We start from the raw sequence: 22,960 nt of genomic DNA, 5'->3' as shown, positions 1-22,960 counted from the left end.
TCTTCTCTGTCAGCACAAGGGTTGGAAATGTTAACATGCTGCACAGCCACAACAGGCGTTGGAAAGGTTCGCTGTAATTTGGGATTTTTTTAATTCTAGAAAATGTACTGGTTTTATGAAGGTTCTTGCTATGATGTTGAGTTCTTAAAATGTCCTTTAAAATGCCGTACTCTGTTCTGTGCTCTGTACTGGGACTCTTGCGTGACTTCGATGAAAGTTTATGCAATGTCCATTATGTGGAAGCAGCAACTTTATGGACTAGATGTCACAATGCGTAATACATATAACTTCTCAAAGTTGTTGTCCACCTTGCTGAAAGTTAAACTCTTATGTAAGATTGTAATTAATCCCGTATATTTGTATGCTCCTTTCAATTAACCTTACATAAACTTACATTTAGTTCCAGGGACAGACTTCCATCACACATAACATGCCTTTAACGTCTCTGCAGTTTGCATGCTTACACGCACGTTTTAATGAATTCCTTAGGTGCAGACTTGTTGAAATTGTCTAAAGAAGACCTGATCCAGATCTGTGGTCCTGCAGATGGAATCAGACTTTTTAATGCAATCAAGGGAAGGTGAGTCACATAAAACTTTGTACCAGACATAACCTTCTTTCTATTGTGAAACTCATTTCATTGCTTAGCACTGTCACTGTAGCAGGACACAGGAAATGGCACGTAATACATTAGGCCTAATGAAGCCACCAAGTGTTTAACAGTAAATGTGGACTAAAATCCATTTGCCAATTTGAGCAAATGAATGCATTTTTCCGTTTTATGGTATGTGCAGTTCTGGTTTACGTTGTCTACATGACAGGTTTTTGTCGGTGGGTGGGCGGAGGGTGGCGATGAGGATTACCTAGTTGTAGCGCCATCCCATACCTGGGAATTGATCTGGCTTCATGTAATCTATTTTTTTTGACCCTGTGTAGTTGAAGCAAGCCTGAGGGTCGAGCACATTACTAAGAAAACTTTTTGCGGCGCTGCTTTAACAAAAAATACTTGGCGAATTGATGTCTTTGCCATAAATAAAATGTGAAACAAGCTTCCCTTTTTGAAATATGTTCAGAGAGATTTGGGTGTCCCAGTAGAAGAAACACAGAGAGTTAGCATGCAGGTACAGCAAGCAATTAGGAAGGCAAATGGCATGTTGGCCTTTATTGCAAGGGGGTTGGAATACAAGAGTAAGGAAGTCTTACTACAGTTATACAGGGCTTTGGTGAGACCACACCTGGAGTACAGTGCACAGTTTTGGTCTCCTTATCTGAGGAAGGACATACTTGCCTTGGAGGCGGTGCAACGGAGGTTCACTAGATTGATTCCTGGGATGAGAGGGTTGTCCTATGAGGAGAGATTGTGTAGAATGGGCCGATACTCTCTGGAGTTTAGAAGAATGAGAGGTGATCTCATTGAAACATACACGATTCTGAAGGGGATTGGCAGGGTAGATGCTGAGAGGTTGTTTCCCCTGGCTGGAGTGTCTAGAACTAGGTGGCAAAGTCTCAGGATAAGGGGTCGGCCATTTAAGACTGCGATAAGGAAGAATTTCTTCACTCAGAGGGTTGTGAATCTTTGGAATTCTCTACCCCAAAGGGCTGTAGATGCTGAATTGTTGAGTATAATCAAGGCTGAGAGAGAGAGATTTTTGGACTCTAGGGGAATCGAGGGATATGGAGATTGGGCGGGAAAGTGGAGTTGAGGTCGAAGATCAGCCATGATCTTACTGAATGGTGGAGCAGGCTCGAGGGGCCGCATGGCCTGCTCCTGCTGCAAATTTTTATGTTCTTGTGTTGTTCAGATATGTCTCATTATTATTATCCATCCCTAATATTGCGATGTGAAATGAACTTTTGTTTTAGAGTAGTGAAATGAATTACTATACTTCTGGTACTCGTATCTACAGAAATGTGCGTCCAAATCTGACCATCTATGTGTGTCAGGAGCCTGAGCAGAACCGGGAGAATCATCAACAGAAACAAGAGAGGAATGGAGGAGTTGGCACTTCTTGTGGTGAGTTCTGTTACTGCGATGTTTTAGGAGGAATGAGCCTTTGTGGGAGCCTGACAGACCCAGTAGGAGGTTAGATATTCGATAGAAAAATAAACTCTACTCCCTGCCCCCATCGCCTGACGGTCTTGCTTTCAGATTTGTGGATTTGGCTCAGCTTCCAAAATATGCCAAAGCATGCGAACTAAAAGAAGAGAGTGTTCCCAGAAGCGCATCTTTGCAGAGGTTAGTTTATTTCTACAATGGCAGTGACCCAGTAACTGCTGTGATAACTGTGTCTCACATGGTAAGAGACTGAGTAGTGTGGTAGGACCATATTGCTGGACATAGAGGGGCACCCTTCCAACTCCAGCAATGAATCCCTTCACTGGGAATACAAGATTCTGCTCATAACACAAAGCAAGGTAACTGATGGAAAGGACGTTGGTAAAATATAAAGCATTCAGAGAGATCTTCACCAATTAAGTGGATGGCCTAAGGAATGGCAGCAGGATTTTAGTATAGATAGGTGAAATTAAGATAATTCACAACAATAGGAGTCATACGTGCAGAGTGAATGGCTGACCTTTTAGCAAAGGTGAAAGGGTGTATTTATTGACCATACTGAAGATATCCAATCAACACGCAGGATTTGGGTGTGATTACTGATCTTACTGAAGATATCCCGTCAACAAGAAACAGTTAACAACATGGTTAACTGTACTGGAATGTGTCTCAAGGACATTTGGTTATAAGTTGAAATGAATTATTTACACTCTGTACAACACCTTAGTAAGGTCATAGAATATTTTCCAAAGTTTTTATTTTGGGCAGTAATGGTCTAACAAAAACTTTGGGCTGGCAAGTTCCGAAAAGAGTGAGATGATTCTGATGCTTGGATTCTGAGTTGTGAAGAGAGGCTTAAAGAATGTTTTTTAAACTGTAAAGGGAAAAGATTTAGAGGGAACATGATCTAAGTTTTGAAGGTGTACAATGTGGATGTGAGCAGAATATTTAACTTGGCTTTAATTGCAGTTTGAGGACAAGTACCAGATTAACAATCCTTAAACAAGACTAGAGATTTAGGAGAATTTTTTCCCCTCTCCCAATTTGTAGACTTCCAGCAGAAGTAGTTAGTGCTGTATTAATTAACTGCTTTAAAATAAGAACTGGGTAAGTATCCATTTTATAAAAAGGACCAGCAGATATAAGGCTAAAAACAGGATGTCACTGAATGGGTGCAGACCATTCTGTGGGGTTGGGGGGGAGGAGGGGAGGGGGGGGGGGGCTGCCAGAAGTCATGGTCCATGTTGGAACCAATGATATAGGAAATAAAAGGTTTGAGATCCTGTAGACATAGGTTCATGAGCTCAGGAGGAGACTAAAGAGCAGGACCTCAGAGGTGAGGTGGATTACTCCCAGTACCAAGCACTAATGAGTACAGGAACAGCAAGATAAAGCAGGTTAATGTGTGGGTGGAGAAATGATGCAGGAGGGAGGGCTTCAGATTCCTGCGGCATTGGAACCAGCTCTGGGGCAGTAGGACCTGCACAAGGTGGATGGGTTGCACCTGAACGGAGCTGGGACCAAGTGTCCTCACGGGGCGGTTAACTAGTGCTGTGGGGAGAGGGTTTAAACTAATTTGGCAGTGGGAGGGGAACCAGCATGAAGTATGAGGAGAAACAAGGTGCATAGAGGATTGGGAGAGACAAACGGCATATAGATTAGAGTTGTCCAGAAAGAGCAGGGATCAGACCGGGGAGAAATGAAATGCAGACCAAGGTGGGGTTGGAGTGCATGTGTGTAAATGCATGGATTGGTGAGCTGCAGGCACAAGTTGCCATGGCGTTACGCTATAATGAAGACCTGGCTCAAACATGGGCCGGAATGGGAACTTTTCCTGATTACAATGTATTCAGGAGGAATAAGGAAGGAAGCAGGGGGGTGAGGGAGTGGTGGCAGTATTAATCAAATATACTGTTACAGCCCTGGAATGGGGTGATGTGCTTGAGGGTTCAAGGTCACAATCTGTTTGGGTAGAGTTGAGGAGTTGTTACACTGCCTGGTGTGTACTATAGACCACCAAATAGTGGGAAGGAGATGGAGAGCAAATGTGCAAGCATATTTCAGAAAGATGTAAAAACAATATAGTGATAATGGGGATTTCAATTATCCTAATATAGACTGGGAAAAAAATCAGTGTAAAGGCAAGGAGGGGGAGGAATTCCTGAAATGTGTACAGGAGGACTTTCTTGATCAGTATGTTTCCAGCCAACGAGGAAGGATGCAGTGCTGGATCTAGCTCTGGGAATGTATTGGGGCAAGTGGAGCATGTTTCAGTGGGAAAGCATTTGAGAAGCAGTGATTACGACATTATTCGGTTTAGCGTAGTAATGCAATGGGACAAGGAACAATCAAAGGTGAAGATACTCAAGTGGAAGAGGAGTTGAAACGGGATCTGGCGTCGGTGGATTGGAAACAAAGATTGACAGGTAGAACAGTAACTGAGCAATTGGAGCTTCAAGGAGGAGATAGTTTGGGTACAGACTAAACGCATTCCTATGAGGGGGGAAACGAAGGGCATCCAAAGCTAGAGCTCCCTGGGTGACTAAAGATATTGAGATTAAAATGAAACAGAAAAGGGAGGCTTATGATAAATGTCAGGTTCCTAGTACAGTAGAGAGTCAAGCAGAACACACAGTGCAGAGAAGAACTGAAATAGGGAATAAGAGACCAAAGAGAGTGTATGAGAAAAGATTAGTGGGTAACATAAAAAGGAAGACTAAAGTATTTTATAAACCTGTGAAGAGTAAAAGGACAGTCAAAGGATGGGTGGGGCCAATTAAGGACCAAAAAGGAAATCATCTTGGGCATGGCTGAGGTACTAAATGAGTAAATTGCATCTGTCTTCAAAAAAGCAGAGGATGTTGCCAATGTCACAGTAAAGGAGGAGGGGGTAGAGACATTGGATAGGATAAAAATAGATGAAGAGGAGGTACTTAAAAGGTTGGCAGCGCTCAAAGTAGAAAGGTCACCTGGTCTGGATGGGATGCATTCTAAGATGTTGAGGGAAGTAAGCTCTGGCCCTAATCTTTCAATCCTCCTTGGATATGGAAGTAATATCAGAGGACTGGTGGGTTGCATATGTTACACCCCTGTTCAAAAAATGGGAGAGTGATAAATCCGGTAACTACAGTTCAGTCAGCTGGACGTCGATGGTGGGGAAATTTAGAGTCCATAATCCGGGACAAAATTAATTGTCACTTAGAAAAACATGGGTTGATAAATGAAAGCCAGCACGGATTTTTTAAAGGCAAATTGTGTCTGTCAAATTTGATTGAGTTCTTTTGATGAAGTAACAGAGAGGGTTGATGAGGGTAGTGCGGTTGATGTTGCATATATGGACTTTCAGAAGGTGTTAGATAAAGTGCCACATAATGGACGTGTTGGCAGAATTGAAGCTCATGGGATTAAAGAGACAGTGGCAGCGTGGATACAAAATTGGCTAAGAGACAGAAAGCAGAGATTAGTAGTGAATGGTTGTTTTTCAGACTGGAGGGAAGTATACAGTGGTGTCTCCCAGGGGTCGGTATTAGGACCACTGCTCTTTTTGATGTATATTGACTTGGCCTTGGGTATAAAGAACAGAATTTCAAAATTTGCAGATGGCACAAAATTCGGAAATGTAGGAAACGGTGTGGAGTATCGTAGCAGACTTCAGCAGAACATAGACAGCCTGGTGAAATGGGCAGACACAGGGCAGATGAAACTTAATGCAGAGAATTGTGAAGTGATGCATTTTGGAATGAAGAATGAGGAGATAAACCAAATGGTATAATTTTAAAGTGGATGGAGGAACAGAGAGTTCTGGGGGTTTACATACAGTTATTTGACGGTGGCAGGACAAGTTGCTAAGGCTGTTAAAGCATTATGGGATCCTGGGCTTTAGAAATAGCGGCATAGGGTATAAAAGCAAGGAAGTTATGCTAAACCTTTATAAATCAGTGGTTAGACCTTAGCTGGAGTATCTTGTCCAATTCTGGTACCACACATTAGGAAGAATAAGAACATAAGAAGTAGGAGTAGGCCATTTGACCCCTCGAGCCTACTCCGCCATTCAATAAGATCATGGCTGATCTTCTACCTCATCTGCACTATCCCCATATCCCTTGATTCCCTTAATATTCAAAAATTTATAGTTCTCTGTCTTGAATATACTCAACGACTGAGCCTCCACAGCCCTCTGGGGTAGAGAATTCCAAAGATTCACCACCCTCTGAGTGAAGAAATTTCTCCTCATCTCAGTCCTAAATGGCCGACCCCTTATTCTGAGACTGTGACCCCTGGTTCTAGACTCACCAGCCAGGGGAAACATCCTCCCTGCACCTACCCTGTCAAACCCTGTAAGAATTTTGTATGTTTCAATGAGATCACCTCTCATTCTTCTAAACTCCAGAGAATATAGGCCTCGTCTACTCAATCTCTGCTCATAGGACAATCCCCCCATCCCAGGAACCAGTCTGGTGAACCTTCGTTGCACTCCCTCTATGGCAAGTATATCCTTCCTTAGGTAAGGAGACCAAAACTGTACACAATACTCCAGGTGTGGCCTCACCGGGGCCCTATATAATTGCAGTAAGACGTCTTTACTCTTATACTCAAATCCTCTTGTAATAAAGGTCAACATATCCTTTCCTTTTCTAATTGCCTGCTGTACCTGCATGTTAACTTTCAGTGATTCGTGTACAAGGACACCCAGGTCCCTCTGAACACCAACATTTCCCAATCTCTCACCATTTAAAAAATACTCTGCTTTTCTATTTTTCCTACCAAAGTGGATAACTTCACATTTCTCCACATTATATTCCATTTGCCATGTTCTTGCCCACTCACTTAGCCTGTCTATATCTCCTTGAAGCCTCTTTGCATCCTCCTCACAACTTACATTCCCATCCAGCTTTGCATCATCATCAAACTTGGATATATTACATTTGGTCCCCTCATCCAAATCATTGATGTAGATTGCGAATAGCTGAGGCCCAAGCACTGATCCTTGCGGTATCCCTCTAGTTACAGCCTGCCAACTTGAAAATGACCCGTTTATTCCTGCTCTCTGTTTTCTGTCCATTAACCAATCCTCAATCCATGCTAGTACAGGTAGACTACCCTTTATCCGAACTTCCGAAAACCGAAACCCTCTAAAAACCGAAGGTTTTTTCGGTCAGCGTAAGTCGTGCGCACGACATGACCAGAGTGGCGCACGACACCCCGCCGACCCCCCCGCCGACCCCGACCCCCCCCGCGGACCCCCGCCGACTTACGCTGAGCAGAGGGTCAGCATAAGTCGTGCGCACGACCCCCCCGCGGACCCCCGCCGACCCCCCCGCGGACCCCCCGCCGACCCCGACCCCCGCCGACTTACGCTGAGCAGACCTGTTGGTGGAAATGCGGAACTTCATTGCATTCCAGGCTAGCAGCGACGGACAAGCCACGACTGCGGGGACCCCCGCCGACCCCCCCCCCCCCACCGCGGACCCCCGCCGACCCACCTTCCGAAATCCGAAATTTTCCGAAAACCGAAACACGGCTGGTCCCGAGGTTTTCAGATAAAGGATAGTCTACCTGTATATTACCCCCAATCCCATGAGCCTTAATTTTGTTTAATAACCTCTTGTGTGGCACCTTATCGAATTCCTTCTGAAAATCCAAATACACCACATCCACTGGTTCCCCCTTATCTATTCTGCTAGTTACAACCTCAAAAATCTCTAACAGATCCATCAAACACGATTTCCCTTTCATAAATCCGTGTTGATTCTGCCCAATCCTATTATCATTTTCTAAGTGCCCTGTTACCATGTCCTTAATAATAGATTCTAGAATTTTACTGATGTCAGGCTAACTGGTCTGTAGTTTCCCGTTTTCACTCTCCCTCCTTTCTTAAATAATGGGGTTACATTTGTTACCTTCCAATCCATGGGAACCATTCTAGATTCTATGGAATATTGGAAAATGACAACCAATGCATCCACTATCTCTATAGCCACCTCTTTCAAAACCCTAGGATGTAGGCCATCAGGTCCAGGGGATTTATTAACTTTCAGTCCCATTCATTTCTCCAGAGACTGTGGGGGAGAGAGAGAGAGACTGTGGGAGAGGGAGAGGGAGAGAGAGACTGTGGGGGAGACTGTGGGGGAGAGAGAGACTGTGGGGGAGAGAGAGAGACTGTGGTGGAGAGAGAGAGAGAGAGACTGTGGGAGAGGGAGAGAGAGACTGTGGGAGAGAGAGACGGAGAGAGAGAGAGAGAGAGAGACTGGGGAGGGAGATAGAGAGATTGGGGGAGGGAGAGAGAGAGACTGGGGGAGAGTGAGAGAGACTGGGGAGGGAGAGAGAGACTGGGGAGGGAGAGAGAGACTGGGGGGGAGGGAGAGAGAGACTGGGGGGGAGAGAGAGACTTGGGTGGGAGAGAGAGACTGGGGGAGAGTGAGAGAGAGACTGGGGGAGAGTGAGAGAGAGACTGGGGGAGGGAGAGAGAGAGACTGGGGGAGAGTGAGAGAGAGACTGGGGGAGAGTGAGAGAGAGACTGGGGGAGAGTGAGAGAGAGACTGGGGGAGAGTGAGAGAGACTGGGGAGGGAGAGAGAGAGACTGGGGAGGGAGAGAGAGAGACTGGGGAGGGAGAGAGAGACTGGGGGAGAGTGAGAGAGAGACTGGGGAGGGAGAGAGAGAGACTGGGGAGGGAGAGAGAGAGACTGGGGGAGAGTGAGAGAGAGACTGGGGAGGGAGAGAGAGAGACTGGGGAGGGAGAGAGAGAGACTGGGGGAGAGTGAGAGAGAGACTGGGGAGGGAGAGAGAGAGACTGGGGGAGGGAGAGAGAGAGACTGGGGAGGGAGAGAGAGAGACTGGGGAGAGAGAGACTGGGGAGGGAGAGAGAGACTGGGGGGGAGAGAGAGAGACTGGGGGAGAGAGAGAGAGAGACTGGGGAGGGAGAGAGAGAGACTGGGGAGGGAGAGAGAGACTGGGGGGGGAGAGAGAGAGACTGGGGGAGAGTGAGAGAGAGAGACTGGGGAGGGAGAGAGAGAGACTTGGGCGGGAGAGAGAGAGAGGCGGGAGAGAGAGAGAGACGGGAGAGTGAGAGAGAGACTGGGGAGGGAGAGAGAGAGACTGGGGGAGAGTGAGAGAGAGACTGGGGGAGAGAGAGAGAGAGACTGGGGAGAGAGAGACTGGGGGAGAGGGAGAGAGAGACTGGGGAGGGAGAGAGAGACTGGGGAGGGAGAGAGAGACTGGGGAGGGAGAGAGAGACTGGGGAGGGAGAGAGAGAGACTGGGGGAGAGTGAGAGAGAGACTGGGGAGGGAGAGAGAGAGACTGGGGGAGAGTGAGAGAGAGACTGGGGAGGGAGAGAGAGAGACTGGGGGAGAGTGAGAGAGAGACTGGGGAGGGAGAGAGAGAGACTGGGGAGGGAGAGAGAGACTGGGGAGGGAGAGAGAGACTGGGGAGGGAGAGAGAGACTGGGGGGGGGAGAGAGAGAGACTGGGGGAGAGTGAGAGAGAGAGACTGGGGGAGAGTGAGAGAGAGAGACTGGGGAGGGAGCGAGAGACTGGGGAGGGAGAGAGAGACTGGGGGGGAGAGAGAGAGACTGGGGGAGAGTGAGAGAGAGAGACTGGGGAGGGAGAGAGAGAGACGGGAGAGTGAGAGAGAGACTGGGGAGGGAGAGAAAGAGACTGGGGGAGAGTGAGAGAGAGACTGGGGGAGAGTGAGAGAGAGACTGGGGAGGGAGAGAGAGAGAGAGACTGGGGAGGGAGAGAGAGACTGGGGGAGAGTGAGAGAGAGACTGGGGAGGGAGAGAGAGACTGGGGAGGGAGAGAGAGAGACTGGGGGAGAGTGAGAGAGAGACTGGGGAGGGAGAGAGAGAGACTTGGGTGGGAGAGAGAGAGACTGGGGGAGAGTGAGAGAGACTGGGGAGGGAGAGAGAGACTGGGGGGGAGAGAGAGAGACTGGGGGAGAGTGAGAGAGAGAGACTGGGGGAGAGTGGGAGAGAGAGACGGGGGAGAGTGAGAGAGAGAGACTGGGGAGGGAGAGAGAGAGAGAGACTGGGGGAGAGTGGGGAGAGTGAGAGAGAGACTGGGGAGAGTGAGAGAGAGACTGGGGAGGGAGAGAGAGAGACTGGGGGGGGAGAGAGAGAGACTGGGGGAGAGTGAGAGAGAGACTGGGGAGGGAGAGAGTGAGAGAGAGAGAGAGACTGGGGGAGAGAGAGAGAGAGACTGGGGGAGAGAGAGAGACCGGGGGAGGGAGAGAGAGAGACTGGGGAGAGAGACTGGGGGAGAGAGAGAGAGAGACTTGGGCGGGAGAGAGAGAGAGACTGGGGGAGAGTGAGAGAGAGAGACTGGGGGAGAGTGAGAGAGAGAGACTGGGGGAGAGTGAGAGAGAGAGAGACTTGGGCGGGAGAGAGAGAGAGACTCGGGAGAGAGAGACACTCAGGAAAGAGAGAGAGACTGTGGGAGAGAGGGTGAAAGAGACTGGGGAGAAAGAGGTAGAGAGAGAGAGAGAGAGACTGGGGAGAGAGAGAGAGAGAGAGACTGGGGAGAGAGAGAGAGAGACTGTGGGAGAGAGGGTGAAAGAGACTGGGGAGAAAGAGGTAGAGAGAGAGACTGGGGAGAGAGAGAGAGAGAGAGAGACACTGGGGAGAGAGAGAGATTGGGGAGAGAGAGGGAGAGAGACTGAGGAGAGAGAGAGAGAGAGAGACTGGGGAGAGAGAGAGGGAGACTGTCAATGTCTTGGAGAGGGTGCAGAGGAGATTTACTAGAATGATACCAGGGATGAGTGGCATCAGTTATGTGGAGAGACTAGAGAAGCTGGGATTATTCTCCTTGGAGCAGAGAAGGTTAAAGGGAGATTTAATAGAGGTGTTCAAAATTATGAAGAGTATTAATAGAGCAGATAGGGAGAAACTGTTTCCAGGGGGAAAAGTGAGGAGTCATTTTGTTCATGCAGCGAGTTGTTATGATCTGGAATGCACTGCCTGAATGGGTGGTGGAAGCAGATTCAATAATAACTTTCAAAAGGGAATTGGATATATACTTGAAAAGGAAAAATTTGCCGGGCTGTGGGGAAAGAGCAGGGGAATCGGACTAATTGGAGAGCACTTTCAAAGAGCTGGTACAGGCACGATGGGCCGAATGGCCTCCTTCTGTGCAATATGTTTCTATGAGGTGCAGATAATAGTATATGGAACAGGATGGTTCATTCGTTAAAGAGACCGTGAAGAATCGACACTTTGAGTTACTGGAGGTCTACCAGCACCCACACATCAGCATGTGCCAGCATCATCAGGAGAAATGGGAACCAAAGTGGAAGAAACAAAAAATCCAAGTATTTGTTGTATTTCTTATTTGAACTGTTTTTTTATGTGATGAAATTCTTTTTCCCGGTTTCCTCCAGTATACCATGCAATCTTTTTGGAAGAGCTGACAGCGATAGAATTAACTGAGAAAATAGCAAATCTGTACAGCATTTCTCCGCAGCAGATTAACCAGATCTACAGACAGGGACCCAGTGGGATCCACGTGCTTGTCAGTGATGAGGTGAGATCCAAGAGAGGTCCATGCACAGAATGGCAGCTGAGACGACACTCGACCTTTTGACCTTAAAATGTCTGTCTTTCTCTTCAATCTTCTGTTGGGGTTTGCATACTCCTGAATGCCATCAATTTGCACCCAGATTGGAAATTCCATGCATTAGCTGTTCCCTTACCTGGGTGTTTCTTCTAACTTTTGCACTTCTGAACAGGAAACTGGAAAAGTTTTTCTTTTGCTTCCTTTCTCCCTTCCTTTCTCTTTATCCTTCTTTCCTGCCCTCCTTTCTCTCTTCATTTCTTCCCTCCTTTCCCTCTTCATTTCTTCCCACCTGCCTCCCCTCCTTCCTCTCCACCTGCCTTCCCGTTGCTCCTCTCACTCGGGCTGAATCCTGTGGAATGACTATTTCCTTCCTCAGTCTTTCTTTCCTTCTCCAATCTGCAGGTTTTGAAAAACCAAACTTTGCATCACTTAATCATTACTTCATTAATCTCGTCTACTCTCCTTTGCAATCATGGTGATGTCCTGTGCGTACAAGGGGGACTTGGCCTTCCACATGCGTTTCTCAAATTTATTTTAAAGAACCTCCTCCTATCCAGCTATCCTTGACCAATAGTAGAGTTTAAACAGAGGCTTATTAGAAGATTATCATACTGGAGTTTCCAAGATCTCAGTATAAACATTGCTTTTCGCAATAACTTGTAAGTTGCATGATCGTGACATTGGGTAAAATATGCTTCAGCGATTGGCAAGATTTTGTTGAGGTAAATACATTGATTTGGCATTTTAACACACTGGGGGAGGAAAACCAAGTTATTAACATTATACAGTAGCTATAGCTATCTATTCCTGATATGTAGCCACTAATGGATATTTATTATAGTGTGCCGAAAATGCATTGTGGCGGTAAACGACATGGGACAGAAAACAGTACACTTATTGAACCTGCAACCAGGTATTGAATGCTTATCTTAATGGCCATTGGCGGTAACTTGCCTTACCAATTTGGATTAAAAACCCTCTCCAGTGTTTGTCATAGCGTTGAAGCAAATTCCGTTGAGTAGATTTGTATTTGCAAAGAATTCTCTAAAGTGGGTTTGCAGACTGCTGCTAAATTAAATACGCCAGTTACTTATTAACAATTTACTGCTCTGTTCTTGGCTCCTAGCTTACAACGCCTCTGGTGGAACAATAGAAAGAGTTGTTGGGGTATGCAAAAATGGGTGTTGAAGAATGAATGTATTTCATGCCTCATTTGGCATGGTGCAAAAGATGAGCTTTTGGGCAGGAATTGTGCACTGTAAATGGAAAATGGATCATATTCACTGTGATTAGATTGGGTTTATATTTATTGTCACTTAGTCCAGCTCATTCCTCAGTAGCGAAAGATGCAAACTTAGTAAAAAAAAAAAAGATTTTAAAAATTCACTCACATGATGTGGGCGTTGCTGGCAAGGCCAGCAATTAGCAATTATTGCCCATCCCTAATTGTCCTTGAGAAGGTGGTGGTGAGCTGCCTTCTTGATAACTGAGTGACTTGCTAGGCCATTTCAGAGGGCAGTTCAGAGTCAACCACATTGCTGTGGGCCTGGAGTCACATATAGGCCAGACCGGGTAAGGACAGCAGATTTCCTTCCCTAATTAGTGAACCAGATGGGTTTTTTACGACAATCCGGTAGTTTCATGGTCACCATTACTGACACTTGCTTTTTAATCCAGATTTATTTAACTGAATTTAAATTCCCCAGCTGCCGTGGATCTCTTTTCTCCAGATCATTAGTCCAGGCCTCTGGATTACTAGTCCACCAACATTACCACTATGCTACCGTTCCCAGTCATGGTTAAGGATTTGTGTAGCGATGAAAGCTGCTGTGATAAGAAATGCATTTTGGTGCCAGCTCCCAACACATGGTTGCAAACTTGCCGGGATTCACTAAGGATGGAGCCTGGGAAGACCTGGTTAATCTTCCTGGCTGACGACCTTAGCTGATCCCCGCTTTCTGATTCTAACCGGCTGCGTAAGATCCAGGAGCCAGCTTCACTTGCGGGACATGGTTTTAGCTATTTTAAACTGGAACCACCCCCGCCCCCGGCAACACCTGCCCTGAGCTACTTTTACAACTAAATGGCTTTTTATATATTTAACTTTTACAGGGGGGGGGGCTAGGGTGACCGCTTCCTGCCTTTTTTTGTTGGTGACATTTTTGCACCACGCATTCTGAGAGAGAGAGAGAGAGAGAGACTTCTGGAGAGATTCAACGCTGTGTGAAGGAGTTTTGGGTACTGAGCAGCACTTTGCAGGTTCATTTTGATTTGCCCTTCCTTGCTTCGCCAGCGCTCTGAGGTAGCGCCTCGCTCCTCAGCCTTTGCGCCTTAAGACAGGTGTGAAGCGCCTGATTTAGCGCTCCAATCACCTCCAGGGGCGATAAAAGCCAAGTTTGCTGTCGGAGGTGATAATTAGCGCCAGGCGCTAAACTTTGCGCACGGCCGATAATGGCACCCCAAACGGGGCGATACTGAAGTTTTCCCCCTTAAAATATATGCAATGACATATTATAGTAAATTTGATCTATATTGTGTTAGGCCGTCAGGTTGATTGAACACCTTGAAGAATTTTTGTGACTAACATTTTTAGGACAAGTTGACAATTTAAAAGCAGCACCCAAAATTTTTAAATTTTGAAGTTTTTTTAACGTTAAATGTCTGTATTTTCAATTTAAAAACAAACCTGGTTTTAAAAACTTACCCAAACCCCTAAAACAAAATCCTACAACCCTTAGTCGTACTAACATCTGCAGGCAGAGATTGCAGCTTTGAAGTTATTACATGGTATTGATTACCAGAAGTTTTTTTTTGTGTGCCAAGGCTGTGGAGGTGACTCGTAGTGTGATTCTTGCCCTTAAGTATGATGGCATTCAGACAGCCGATTTAATAGTTGCAATGTCCTTGCTGTAGGCTTATTGAGAACCCTGGAGTTGACCAATAATGAACAACCCACATGCCTTTTTTCAGGACCTCTGCGACACTGGCAGCTGGCTGTCTATTTTGGGCAGGAACCGGTTCTGCAGCGACTTGTGTCTATCGGTGCTTCTGCCAGGTGTGGGTGTGGGTGCAGCAAGTAGACGAAACATGTGGTGATGGCATGATGGCCCGGAATTTGCAGTCGGGATGACCGCGAACTGGCAGCGTTATTCCGTCATCCCTGGAACCATTCTAGTCACACACCTCTGCTAATGACAACCATGGGATAAACGTGCATTGATACCATGCCTTTCGTGAGCTAAGCACACTTCAGAGTGCTTCATAGCCAATGAAGTACTTTTGAAGTATAGTCACCGTTGTAATGTCGGCAAACGCAGCAGTAAATTTGCGCACAGCAAGCTCCCACAAACAGCAACGAGATAAATGACCAGATCTGCATTAGTGATGTTGGTTGCGGGTTAAGTGTTGGCCAGGACACCGGGAGGACTCGGCTGCTCTTCTTTGAATAGTGCAATGGGATCTTTTTTTGCGTCTGCTTGGGAAGGCGGAAAATGCCTCGGTTTACTGTCTCATAGAAAAGACGGCACCTCTGACAGTGCAACGCTCCCTCAGTGCTGGAATGTCGGCCTAGATTCTGTGCCGGAGCCTCTGGAGCGGGACTTTAACCCATGAAATTCTGACTCCGAGCCGAGAGTGATAATTGCCTTGTAACAACAGCTCTGACTATCTTTGCCGTTGGCTGCTTCCAAAGTGTCACTGGGGACCCTTGCTGTATTAGCCAGGGTGCAAGCCATTTGCTACGTCTGGTAGGACACGGAAGATCTGTTCATTAAAGCGGGTTTATTGAGAATTCTGTACTTCACCAATGCTGAAAATTCCATGTACCTCTTTCAGCAGTTCTGTGGGTACGTATTTTGGGGGTGGGACCCAGTTCCGCCAGCTCTCTGCTCTAATTTGCATCTGTTGGAGATTCTGCCAGATGTACCGGCGGGTGTAGGAAGTAGTGAACTGATATGGTGAAGATGTAGTACATTAAAATTCCTTTCATTCCGCTGCAATTGTATCGAATGTTAATTTCAGCAGGATTCACAGCAGCAACATGACAGGGCCATACAATTTTGTGAAGTAGCTGGGTTCCCCGAGATACAGAGGGTTGCAGATGGTAGCTGTAATCACCATTTGGGCTCTGTCTTGAAACCCCTTAATGGGAGTGGATTCCTTTCGCTGAATGTCCACCTGCTATGGAGTCTGGCATGTGCATGTTTGGTGTAATGCCAGCTGTCATGATGCCTTTAATTGCAGCGGTCCAACATGCCAGCTTTTTTGCCCATACTGGCTTTGTTCTTGGCCCAAGGGTTTGGAGACCAGAAGGCAGCAATCTCTAGTCTATCCCTCAAAAGCTTCATTTCTGCAGTCTGTGCATCCATTGAGGAAGCGTTGACTGGTCCTTGTGCTGGTGGTGATGGCTGCAGATGTGCCTAATGTAGCCACATGCTCCATGGAGTGCTGGAACAAAGGGACTGCTGTGATGTTGGCTCAGAGGATGGTGTTAGACTTCATTATACCCATCATCTATTGCACATCGTTGGAGATCAGAGTTCAAGGGCTGACCTTTCATGAGCTTTTGCTCGGGATTGTCAGGTTCCTCTTCCACTGCCTATTCCTCGAGCATCCTGTCCTCTGTGACTCCAATGCAATATCCTCACTCCTGAACGAAAACCTTTGGGCTGATGGTGAATGATGACATATGTGATACAGCAGACCCGTGCCTTAAAGTAGAGGGACTTGTCTCTTCTTTCTCCACCTCTGCTTCATCTTGCTGTGATTCATTTGGAGAGGCAGGGAGGCTAGCATGGCGTTGGACGCCCAGAGAAAAACTGAGTTACAGAAGAAAAAGCAATAAGACTTTGCTTGAAGGTAACCTGTGGTCCTGCAGAAGGAGCTGCAATAGCAAGAGGTAGAGAAGACGCACCTGCTACAGCTGGCACAAGCCCTTGACTGTTCCTTTGTGATGGTTACTGTGCTGTGCCTTCCCAGTAAATCCAGCTCCTGCTCATCCCAGGGAATCGGGTGTCTTAAGATGAGTAGGTCCCTCACTGGTGGCCTTAGGCACCCAGGCATTATGTGCCATCATCTGCAAGAAAAAATGCAGACAGCATGAAAGGGCTGTGCTTCTCGGGACATTGTCTTTCCAGCCTGTTGACAGTAAGGATGCAATGTGAAGAGATGTTAAAGCTTGTGAGGAGAGGTCTATGAATAGGTGGCAAATGGAAGAGTGAGAGCGTAAACACGATGATGTAATGGGGCTTCGTACCTTACCCGCCCTGCTTGGGTTATTACATTTCTCCTGGATTTGCTCTGCCATGCCTGAAGGCAGAAAGCTGGCACTTACTACCAGCGTCTCCCCATATAGCTCGACTACCGACTTGTTCAACTTCTTGACACAAAATCCTGAATGTTCTGGTCCTCTCTTTCCTCATGCCTCACGAGCATCTCTACGCCCCCATCGGAACAATTGGCTGAACGGCTGAGGGCAAAGGTATCGATGCCAGTCCACTTGCTGCCCATGCTGTGAGTCCCAAGGATGGTGATTTAATGTGGAACCTGCCTTGCACTTTGCCATGAAGGGCTGCTGCTTCTTTTGGCCTTCAGAAATGTATGCGTTCAGCATGTAATCATCATCACCTTTCCCGCAGTGGACATTCCAAAATCTTACCTGCACCCTCCTCCCAATTAATTGCCTCTGGTCTACAATGCTGCTGTCCCATTAAGCTGCTGCGGGCCTGTAAACCCTTCCCCCCCCCCCCCCCCCCCAGTGTCACTTACAAGTCAGTAGTGGGAGTTTCACTAGCTCACCCACCAGTATTGCAATGAGCTGATCCCGGGAATTCAGACCGAGTCAATGTTCCAACTTATAAGTGGCCAGAAGTCCTGTTGTTGCGACAGTGGATCGGGACAACCCATTTTTGGGGTCTATATTTTTAGACCCTATATTTTTAGACCTAGCGCTGATTTAAATTTCCAATTGCGTGCATTATTTGTATTAATCTATATATATAAAAGGATCGGTCTGTCCGTCCGGCCGGCCGGCCGGCTATACACTCTAAAGTTATAGAGCGTACCTACACGCGCGTTACATCAAAAGAAAGCTTACGATTCCGGAATGGTCATAAGCGTATTTACTTTTCGGTCGGACAAAAATTGTTCAGACAATATACAAAAGACCTTCAAAATTCCACTCATTATCTGCTAATTAGCATTGCGTGACGTCAAGGTTGACCAATCCTGTGACCTGATGATTGACCAATCCTACAGTTCAGTCACCTGATGGTTGGCCAATCGCTGCGTCTGTGGGCGGGACTAATGATTTTGAACTCTGGCATCGGGCAGCCATTACTTCAGCTACTTCCAGTTCAAAATCTGCTAATCCAGCTTCGAAAAAGTTAGTATCTCTTTTAAAAATAACATAAGATTTACCAAAAACATTTTATAAGTACTTTCACTTTCATCTTTGAAGGTATTAAAAGGTAGAAATGTTGCCCGGCAGCAGATTCACAGAGAGACAGGGCCGAAAGCCTGGGACTCGATTTAAACCGCCCGGCCCAAAACAGCCCTGGCATCGCCGGGCTCCCCCAGCTAGTCCATATATATTTCAGACAGAGATTCTCACATGACAACAGAAAATGCTGGAAACACTCAGCAGGTCAGGCAGCATCTGTTTCTCTCTCCACGGATGCTGCCTGACCTGCTGAGTGTTTCCAGCATTTTCTGTTGTTATCTCAGATTTCCAGCATCCACAGTATTTTGCTATTATATATTAGTGAGATTCTCATTCCTAGCTTCTACTGTTGCTTATAAAGGAGGAAAATTAAAAAATTAAATAGGCATGTACCTTGTTGAAACGTCTAGACCATCAAGAATAAAAGCAAATCGTAAAAGAGAAGCTGCTGTTCAGGATTTTATAACTTTAACTGTTGGGAAGCTACTGGCGGGGAAGTAGTATTTTGAATTGGCAGGACTGGTGCTGGTGCATTTGAATCTGAACTGAATCCATTTGGTGATTCTTTACCTCCTGTGATACCCACAAACGTACATTCCAGAAGGACTTGGGAGTTAGTGATCAGAAGTGGGAATACTGCCTGTTCTTTTTTCTCTTCCTTCCTCCCAAAGCCAAAGAGCACTGGGACCCTACTGCTGCCAAGCTAAGATTAGCTAAGTCTGCATCAAATACGGCTTGTCTCTGGAACCTCCTGGTCTGTATAGCTCAACACTGTGCCAGGCAGCGCCTTTACTCACTGGGCCATTGGGGAGCTGCGGGTACATACATCTCTTGTATAATTATCGTGTGTCTAGCTTGTTAGTGCTCCCAAAAGTCTTTGTATTCCTATTACATTTCCATCCCCGAGAAATGCTTTCAATTTTCAAGCATGTATTTTGTGACTTGGCAGCATAAGCTGTACTGATGGATATTTGATATTTTATCTGGCACCCTACTCTGAAACACCTTAATATGACAGGAAGTGCATCAAGATCTGGCTAGCTCTAACCTGCATATTCAGTCCAAGAATTAAAAGTATGGCCGTGTCAAATCCAAGCTGTAGTTTTGCCACTGTTACTGGATCTAGAGCAAACCCACTGTCAAATCAGGCTCGGGAGTACAGCTCGAACAAGAGCCTCTATAATGGCAACTGTAGCGTCTGTGACAAAAGTAGGTGAATTAAGTGTCTCCTTAAATGAAATGCTGTTATTAATAGCAAACATCATCCTGGCAATAGCTATTAGTGCACCATTGTAGGGCTGATGGAAGAGTTGTCCTTTTATAGCGCAGACTAATGCATTTCTTTTTATTTCTAGATGGTTAATCATTTCCGTGATGAGGTTTGCTTTCTCATCTGCACCTTAAAAGGTACAATTTATTTCCTGTTGCGCATCAATAATTGATCCTCGCATTGAACATTATTGCCCCTTATATGAGTATTTTGGCACGGTGCTTGGAAAACCTGAGTCTTGCATCAGCACATTGAACCCCGTGGCAAGTTTCTCCTGCTGTGACATTGGCTTTTCCAACGTTTTCTCGTTGTTAAACAAGAGCTCTACACAAAGCTCTTGTGGTCACCAAGGAGTCTTTAGGTTGCATTATAACCGGTTCAATATTTTCTATTTGCTAACTTAGAGCAATGCACCCGTAACAAATCTATTAGAAAGCTCTGCAGACTGACTTTCCTGTGCTCCCACTTCCTGTGTTCTTTGGTTGACGGTGTACCTTTCCAACTTTCTGTTTTCCTAAAAAAAAAACAAAGGGGGAAGATTTCCTCTGTGCGCCAGTGATGTGAAATCGTAAACATGTTATAAAGAATGTGTTTGATTTTGCTGCAATTAGGGCATAGAGGAAGTCTTTCCACCTAAATGTCTTAATGAAATATAACCCGAGCTGTCACTTTAAACAAGAAGTGATTGAAATCACAATGTTTCAGTGAAGATCAAACCTTTGTCCCATCCTATTGTAGATTTTGTTAGAATAGTTAAAATGTTTTCAAACACTAGTTTCACCCCCTCATCTTCCTCCCTGCACCACTACACCTCCCCGCCCCCCCCAACCCCCCATTTCCTGGAAACAGCTTCACATATCTCATCCAGGCAGGAAGTGTTGGTCAAGGAGAGCATCATAACCAAGCCTAATCCTGTCTTCATCTAATGCTTACGCAGATGCTGGGATTACCGGAGAGTGATCAAGAGTGGAAACTCTGACTTTTCACTTTGCAGCCTACAGTTGCGAGATGAATCATAATGCCCCAATTGCTACCTCTCTAATAACTAAGGGATCGAATTGGGCACTTTTTGATCTGTATTCTGGCCTCTTGAGCATCCCTGATTTTAATTGCTCCACCATTGGTGGTCATGCCTCCAGCTGCCTGGGCCCTAAGCTCTGGAATTCCCTCCCTAAACTTCTCCGTCTCGCTACCTCTCTTTCTTCCTTTAAGGTACTGCTTAAAACTTACTTCTTTGACCAAGCTTTTTGTCATTTGCCCTAATATCTCATGTGGCTGTGTCAAATTTTGTTTGATAATCGCTCTTGTGAAGCGCCTTGGGATGTGTTACAACGTTAAAGGTGCTATAGGGTAGATAGAGAGAAACTATTTCCGCTGGTTGGGGATTCTAGGACTAGGGGGGCATAGTCTAAAAATTAGAGCCAGACCTTTCAGGAGTGAAATTAGGAAACACTCCTACACACAAAGGGTGGTAGAAGTTTGGAACACTCTTCTGCAAATGGCAATTGATGCTAGATCAATCGTTAATTTTGAAGCAGAGATTGATAACTTTTTGTTAACTCAAAGTATTAAGGGATATGGGCCAAATGGAGTTAGGTTGCAGATCAGTCAGCCATGATCTCATTGAATGGCGGAACAGGCTCGAGGGGCTAAATGGCCTACTCCTGTTCCTATATATAAATACAAGTTGTTGTTGTTATGGCATAGTGGTGCCTTTACCCACTAGGCCATTAAGAGATGCCCCAGTCAAATGATTAACTAAAGAAGGTATTAGATTGGGTGCTTATTGGAGAGAGTGGGAAAAGAGAATATGTTCTCGGGAATGATTGGGGAAAGTGGTGCATATTGTACGTTTCCTTGAGGAATTGATGTCATAAAGTGCACTCTGATATTGAAGAATTGTTGAATGTGTTTCTTCCCCACAATCTAGGGTCTCCTGCTCTAATGCTAACGGAACTTAAAATCATTGTATGTTCTTCACAGCTGAGAGAAATGATGGCTACCACATCATCTTAAAGTGAACAAAGCTGGACGTGATTCCTTGACCACCAGGAGGAAGCTTGAGTGTTCACGTATTGTTTGGACATCCCGACATTAAACATGGACAACCACCTGAAAACCAGGCAGAAATCTAATTGGTCACACTATTAAAATTGACTTTGTCCAAAGTCTTCAAGAGAAGAAATACATTACTTAACCAAAGTGAATGTTTTTTTGGGGGGGTGGGGGGTTGGTTGGGGGGAGGTGGTAGAATCCTTAATGCCTTAATCATTTTCTGGTCCGGTTCCCCAGTAAGAGGTGCTGCACTCTAAAAGGCAAACATGGCAAAATGTTTGGCTTTATCTTACATAAAATGCAATACAGGTACACACATTTTTTGATTTTTGGCTTTTTTTTACGGTGGGGGAGGTATGCTTAAAAATCACCATTTCCTCTTTACCATTATTCCCAGTCATAATGAACAAGGTTTGCAGTTTTCAAGCAAAATAAAAATCGACAGAAGTAATTCCCAAAACCAATTGCTAACATTCCTGTAATCAAAATGGAATTTGACTTATCCGGTGGCCCTGATAATGAGATGCTTGTTTGCAATTGTAGCTCTGACTATTTGAAAAGGATCGTGATTGTAAAGAAGTTGTGTATCTTGTGATACTAATGGCCACTATCTAACCCTGAAGTGCTGTATTCTACAATATCCAGACTTTGTCTTGGTTCAGGGAGTCGAGCAAAGGTTTTAGCTATCCTTTGTCTCCTTACGCTGGGCAACATCTGTCTGTTTTAAGTCCTCTTTTTCTGAAGCCTGTGTTCACGAGTATTTTCCAAATGGTCGCTGTTTAAATAGAATCATAGAATAGTTACAGCACAGAAAGAGGCCATTCGGCCCGTCGAGCCCGTGCCGGCTCTCTGCAAGAGCACTTCAGCCAGTCCCACTCCCCCGCCCTTTCCCCGTAGCCCTGCAAATTTATTTCCTTCAGGTACTTATCCAACTCCCTTTTGAAAGCCACAATTTAATCTGCCTCCACCACCCTTTCAGGCAGTGAATTCCAGATCCTAACCACTCGCTGCGTAAAACAGTTTCTCCTCATGTCGCCTTTGTTTCTTCTGCTAATCACCTTAAATCTGTGTCCTCTGGTTCTCGACCCTTCCGCCAATGGGAACAGTTTCTCTCCATCTACTCTGTCCAGACCCCTCATGATTCTGAACCCCTCTATCAAATCTCCCCTCAACCTTCTCCGCTCTAAGGAGAACATCCCCAGCTTCTCCAGTCTATCCACATAACTGAAGTCTCTCATCCCTGGAGCCATTCTTGTAAATCTTTTCTGCACCCTCTCTAAGGCCTTCATATTCTTCCTAAAGTCCGGTGCCCGGAATTGGACACAATACTCCAGTTGAGGCCGAACCAGTGTTTTATAAAGGTTCATCATAACTTCCTTGCTTTTGTACTCTATTCCTCTATTTATGAAGGATCCGTATGCTTTTTTAACCGCTTTCTCAACCTGCCCTGCCACCTTCAACGATTTGTGCACATATACCCCCAGGTCTCTCTGTTCATGCACCCCCTTTAGAATTGTGCCCTTTAGTTTATGTTGCTTCTCCTCGTTCTTCCTACCAAAATGTATCACTTTGCACTTTTCTGTGTTAAATTTC

General features: G+C 45.8%; 1 protein-coding gene across 1 annotated transcript in view; it reads left to right on the top strand.

Annotated features, from left to right (window-relative positions):
- The window catches only part of tfcp2l1 (transcription factor CP2-like 1), an 83,494-nt gene extending 61,949 nt beyond the window's left edge, over positions 1 to 21,545 (top strand). The window contains exons 11-15 of the mRNA XM_085986886.1: positions 490 to 580; positions 1,908 to 2,014; positions 11,428 to 11,570; positions 19,398 to 19,449; positions 21,296 to 21,545. Of these exons, the coding sequence (XP_085843012.1) occupies positions 490 to 580; positions 1,908 to 2,014; positions 11,428 to 11,570; positions 19,398 to 19,449; positions 21,296 to 21,333 (431 nt within the window). The 3' untranslated portion in view covers positions 21,334 to 21,545. The remainder of the gene's footprint in view (positions 1 to 489; positions 581 to 1,907; positions 2,015 to 11,427; positions 11,571 to 19,397; positions 19,450 to 21,295) is intronic.
- The last annotated feature ends 1,415 nt before the right edge of the window (positions 21,546 to 22,960 follow it).

This window comes from Somniosus microcephalus, chromosome 4, assembly GCF_052327205.1.
Source record: "Somniosus microcephalus isolate GS21.2 chromosome 4, FLI_Smic_1.0, whole genome shotgun sequence".
NCBI lineage: Eukaryota > Metazoa > Chordata > Chondrichthyes > Squaliformes > Somniosidae > Somniosus > Somniosus microcephalus.
Note: the sequence above shows the minus strand (reverse complement) of the source record. Positions and strands in the feature narration are given on the sequence as shown.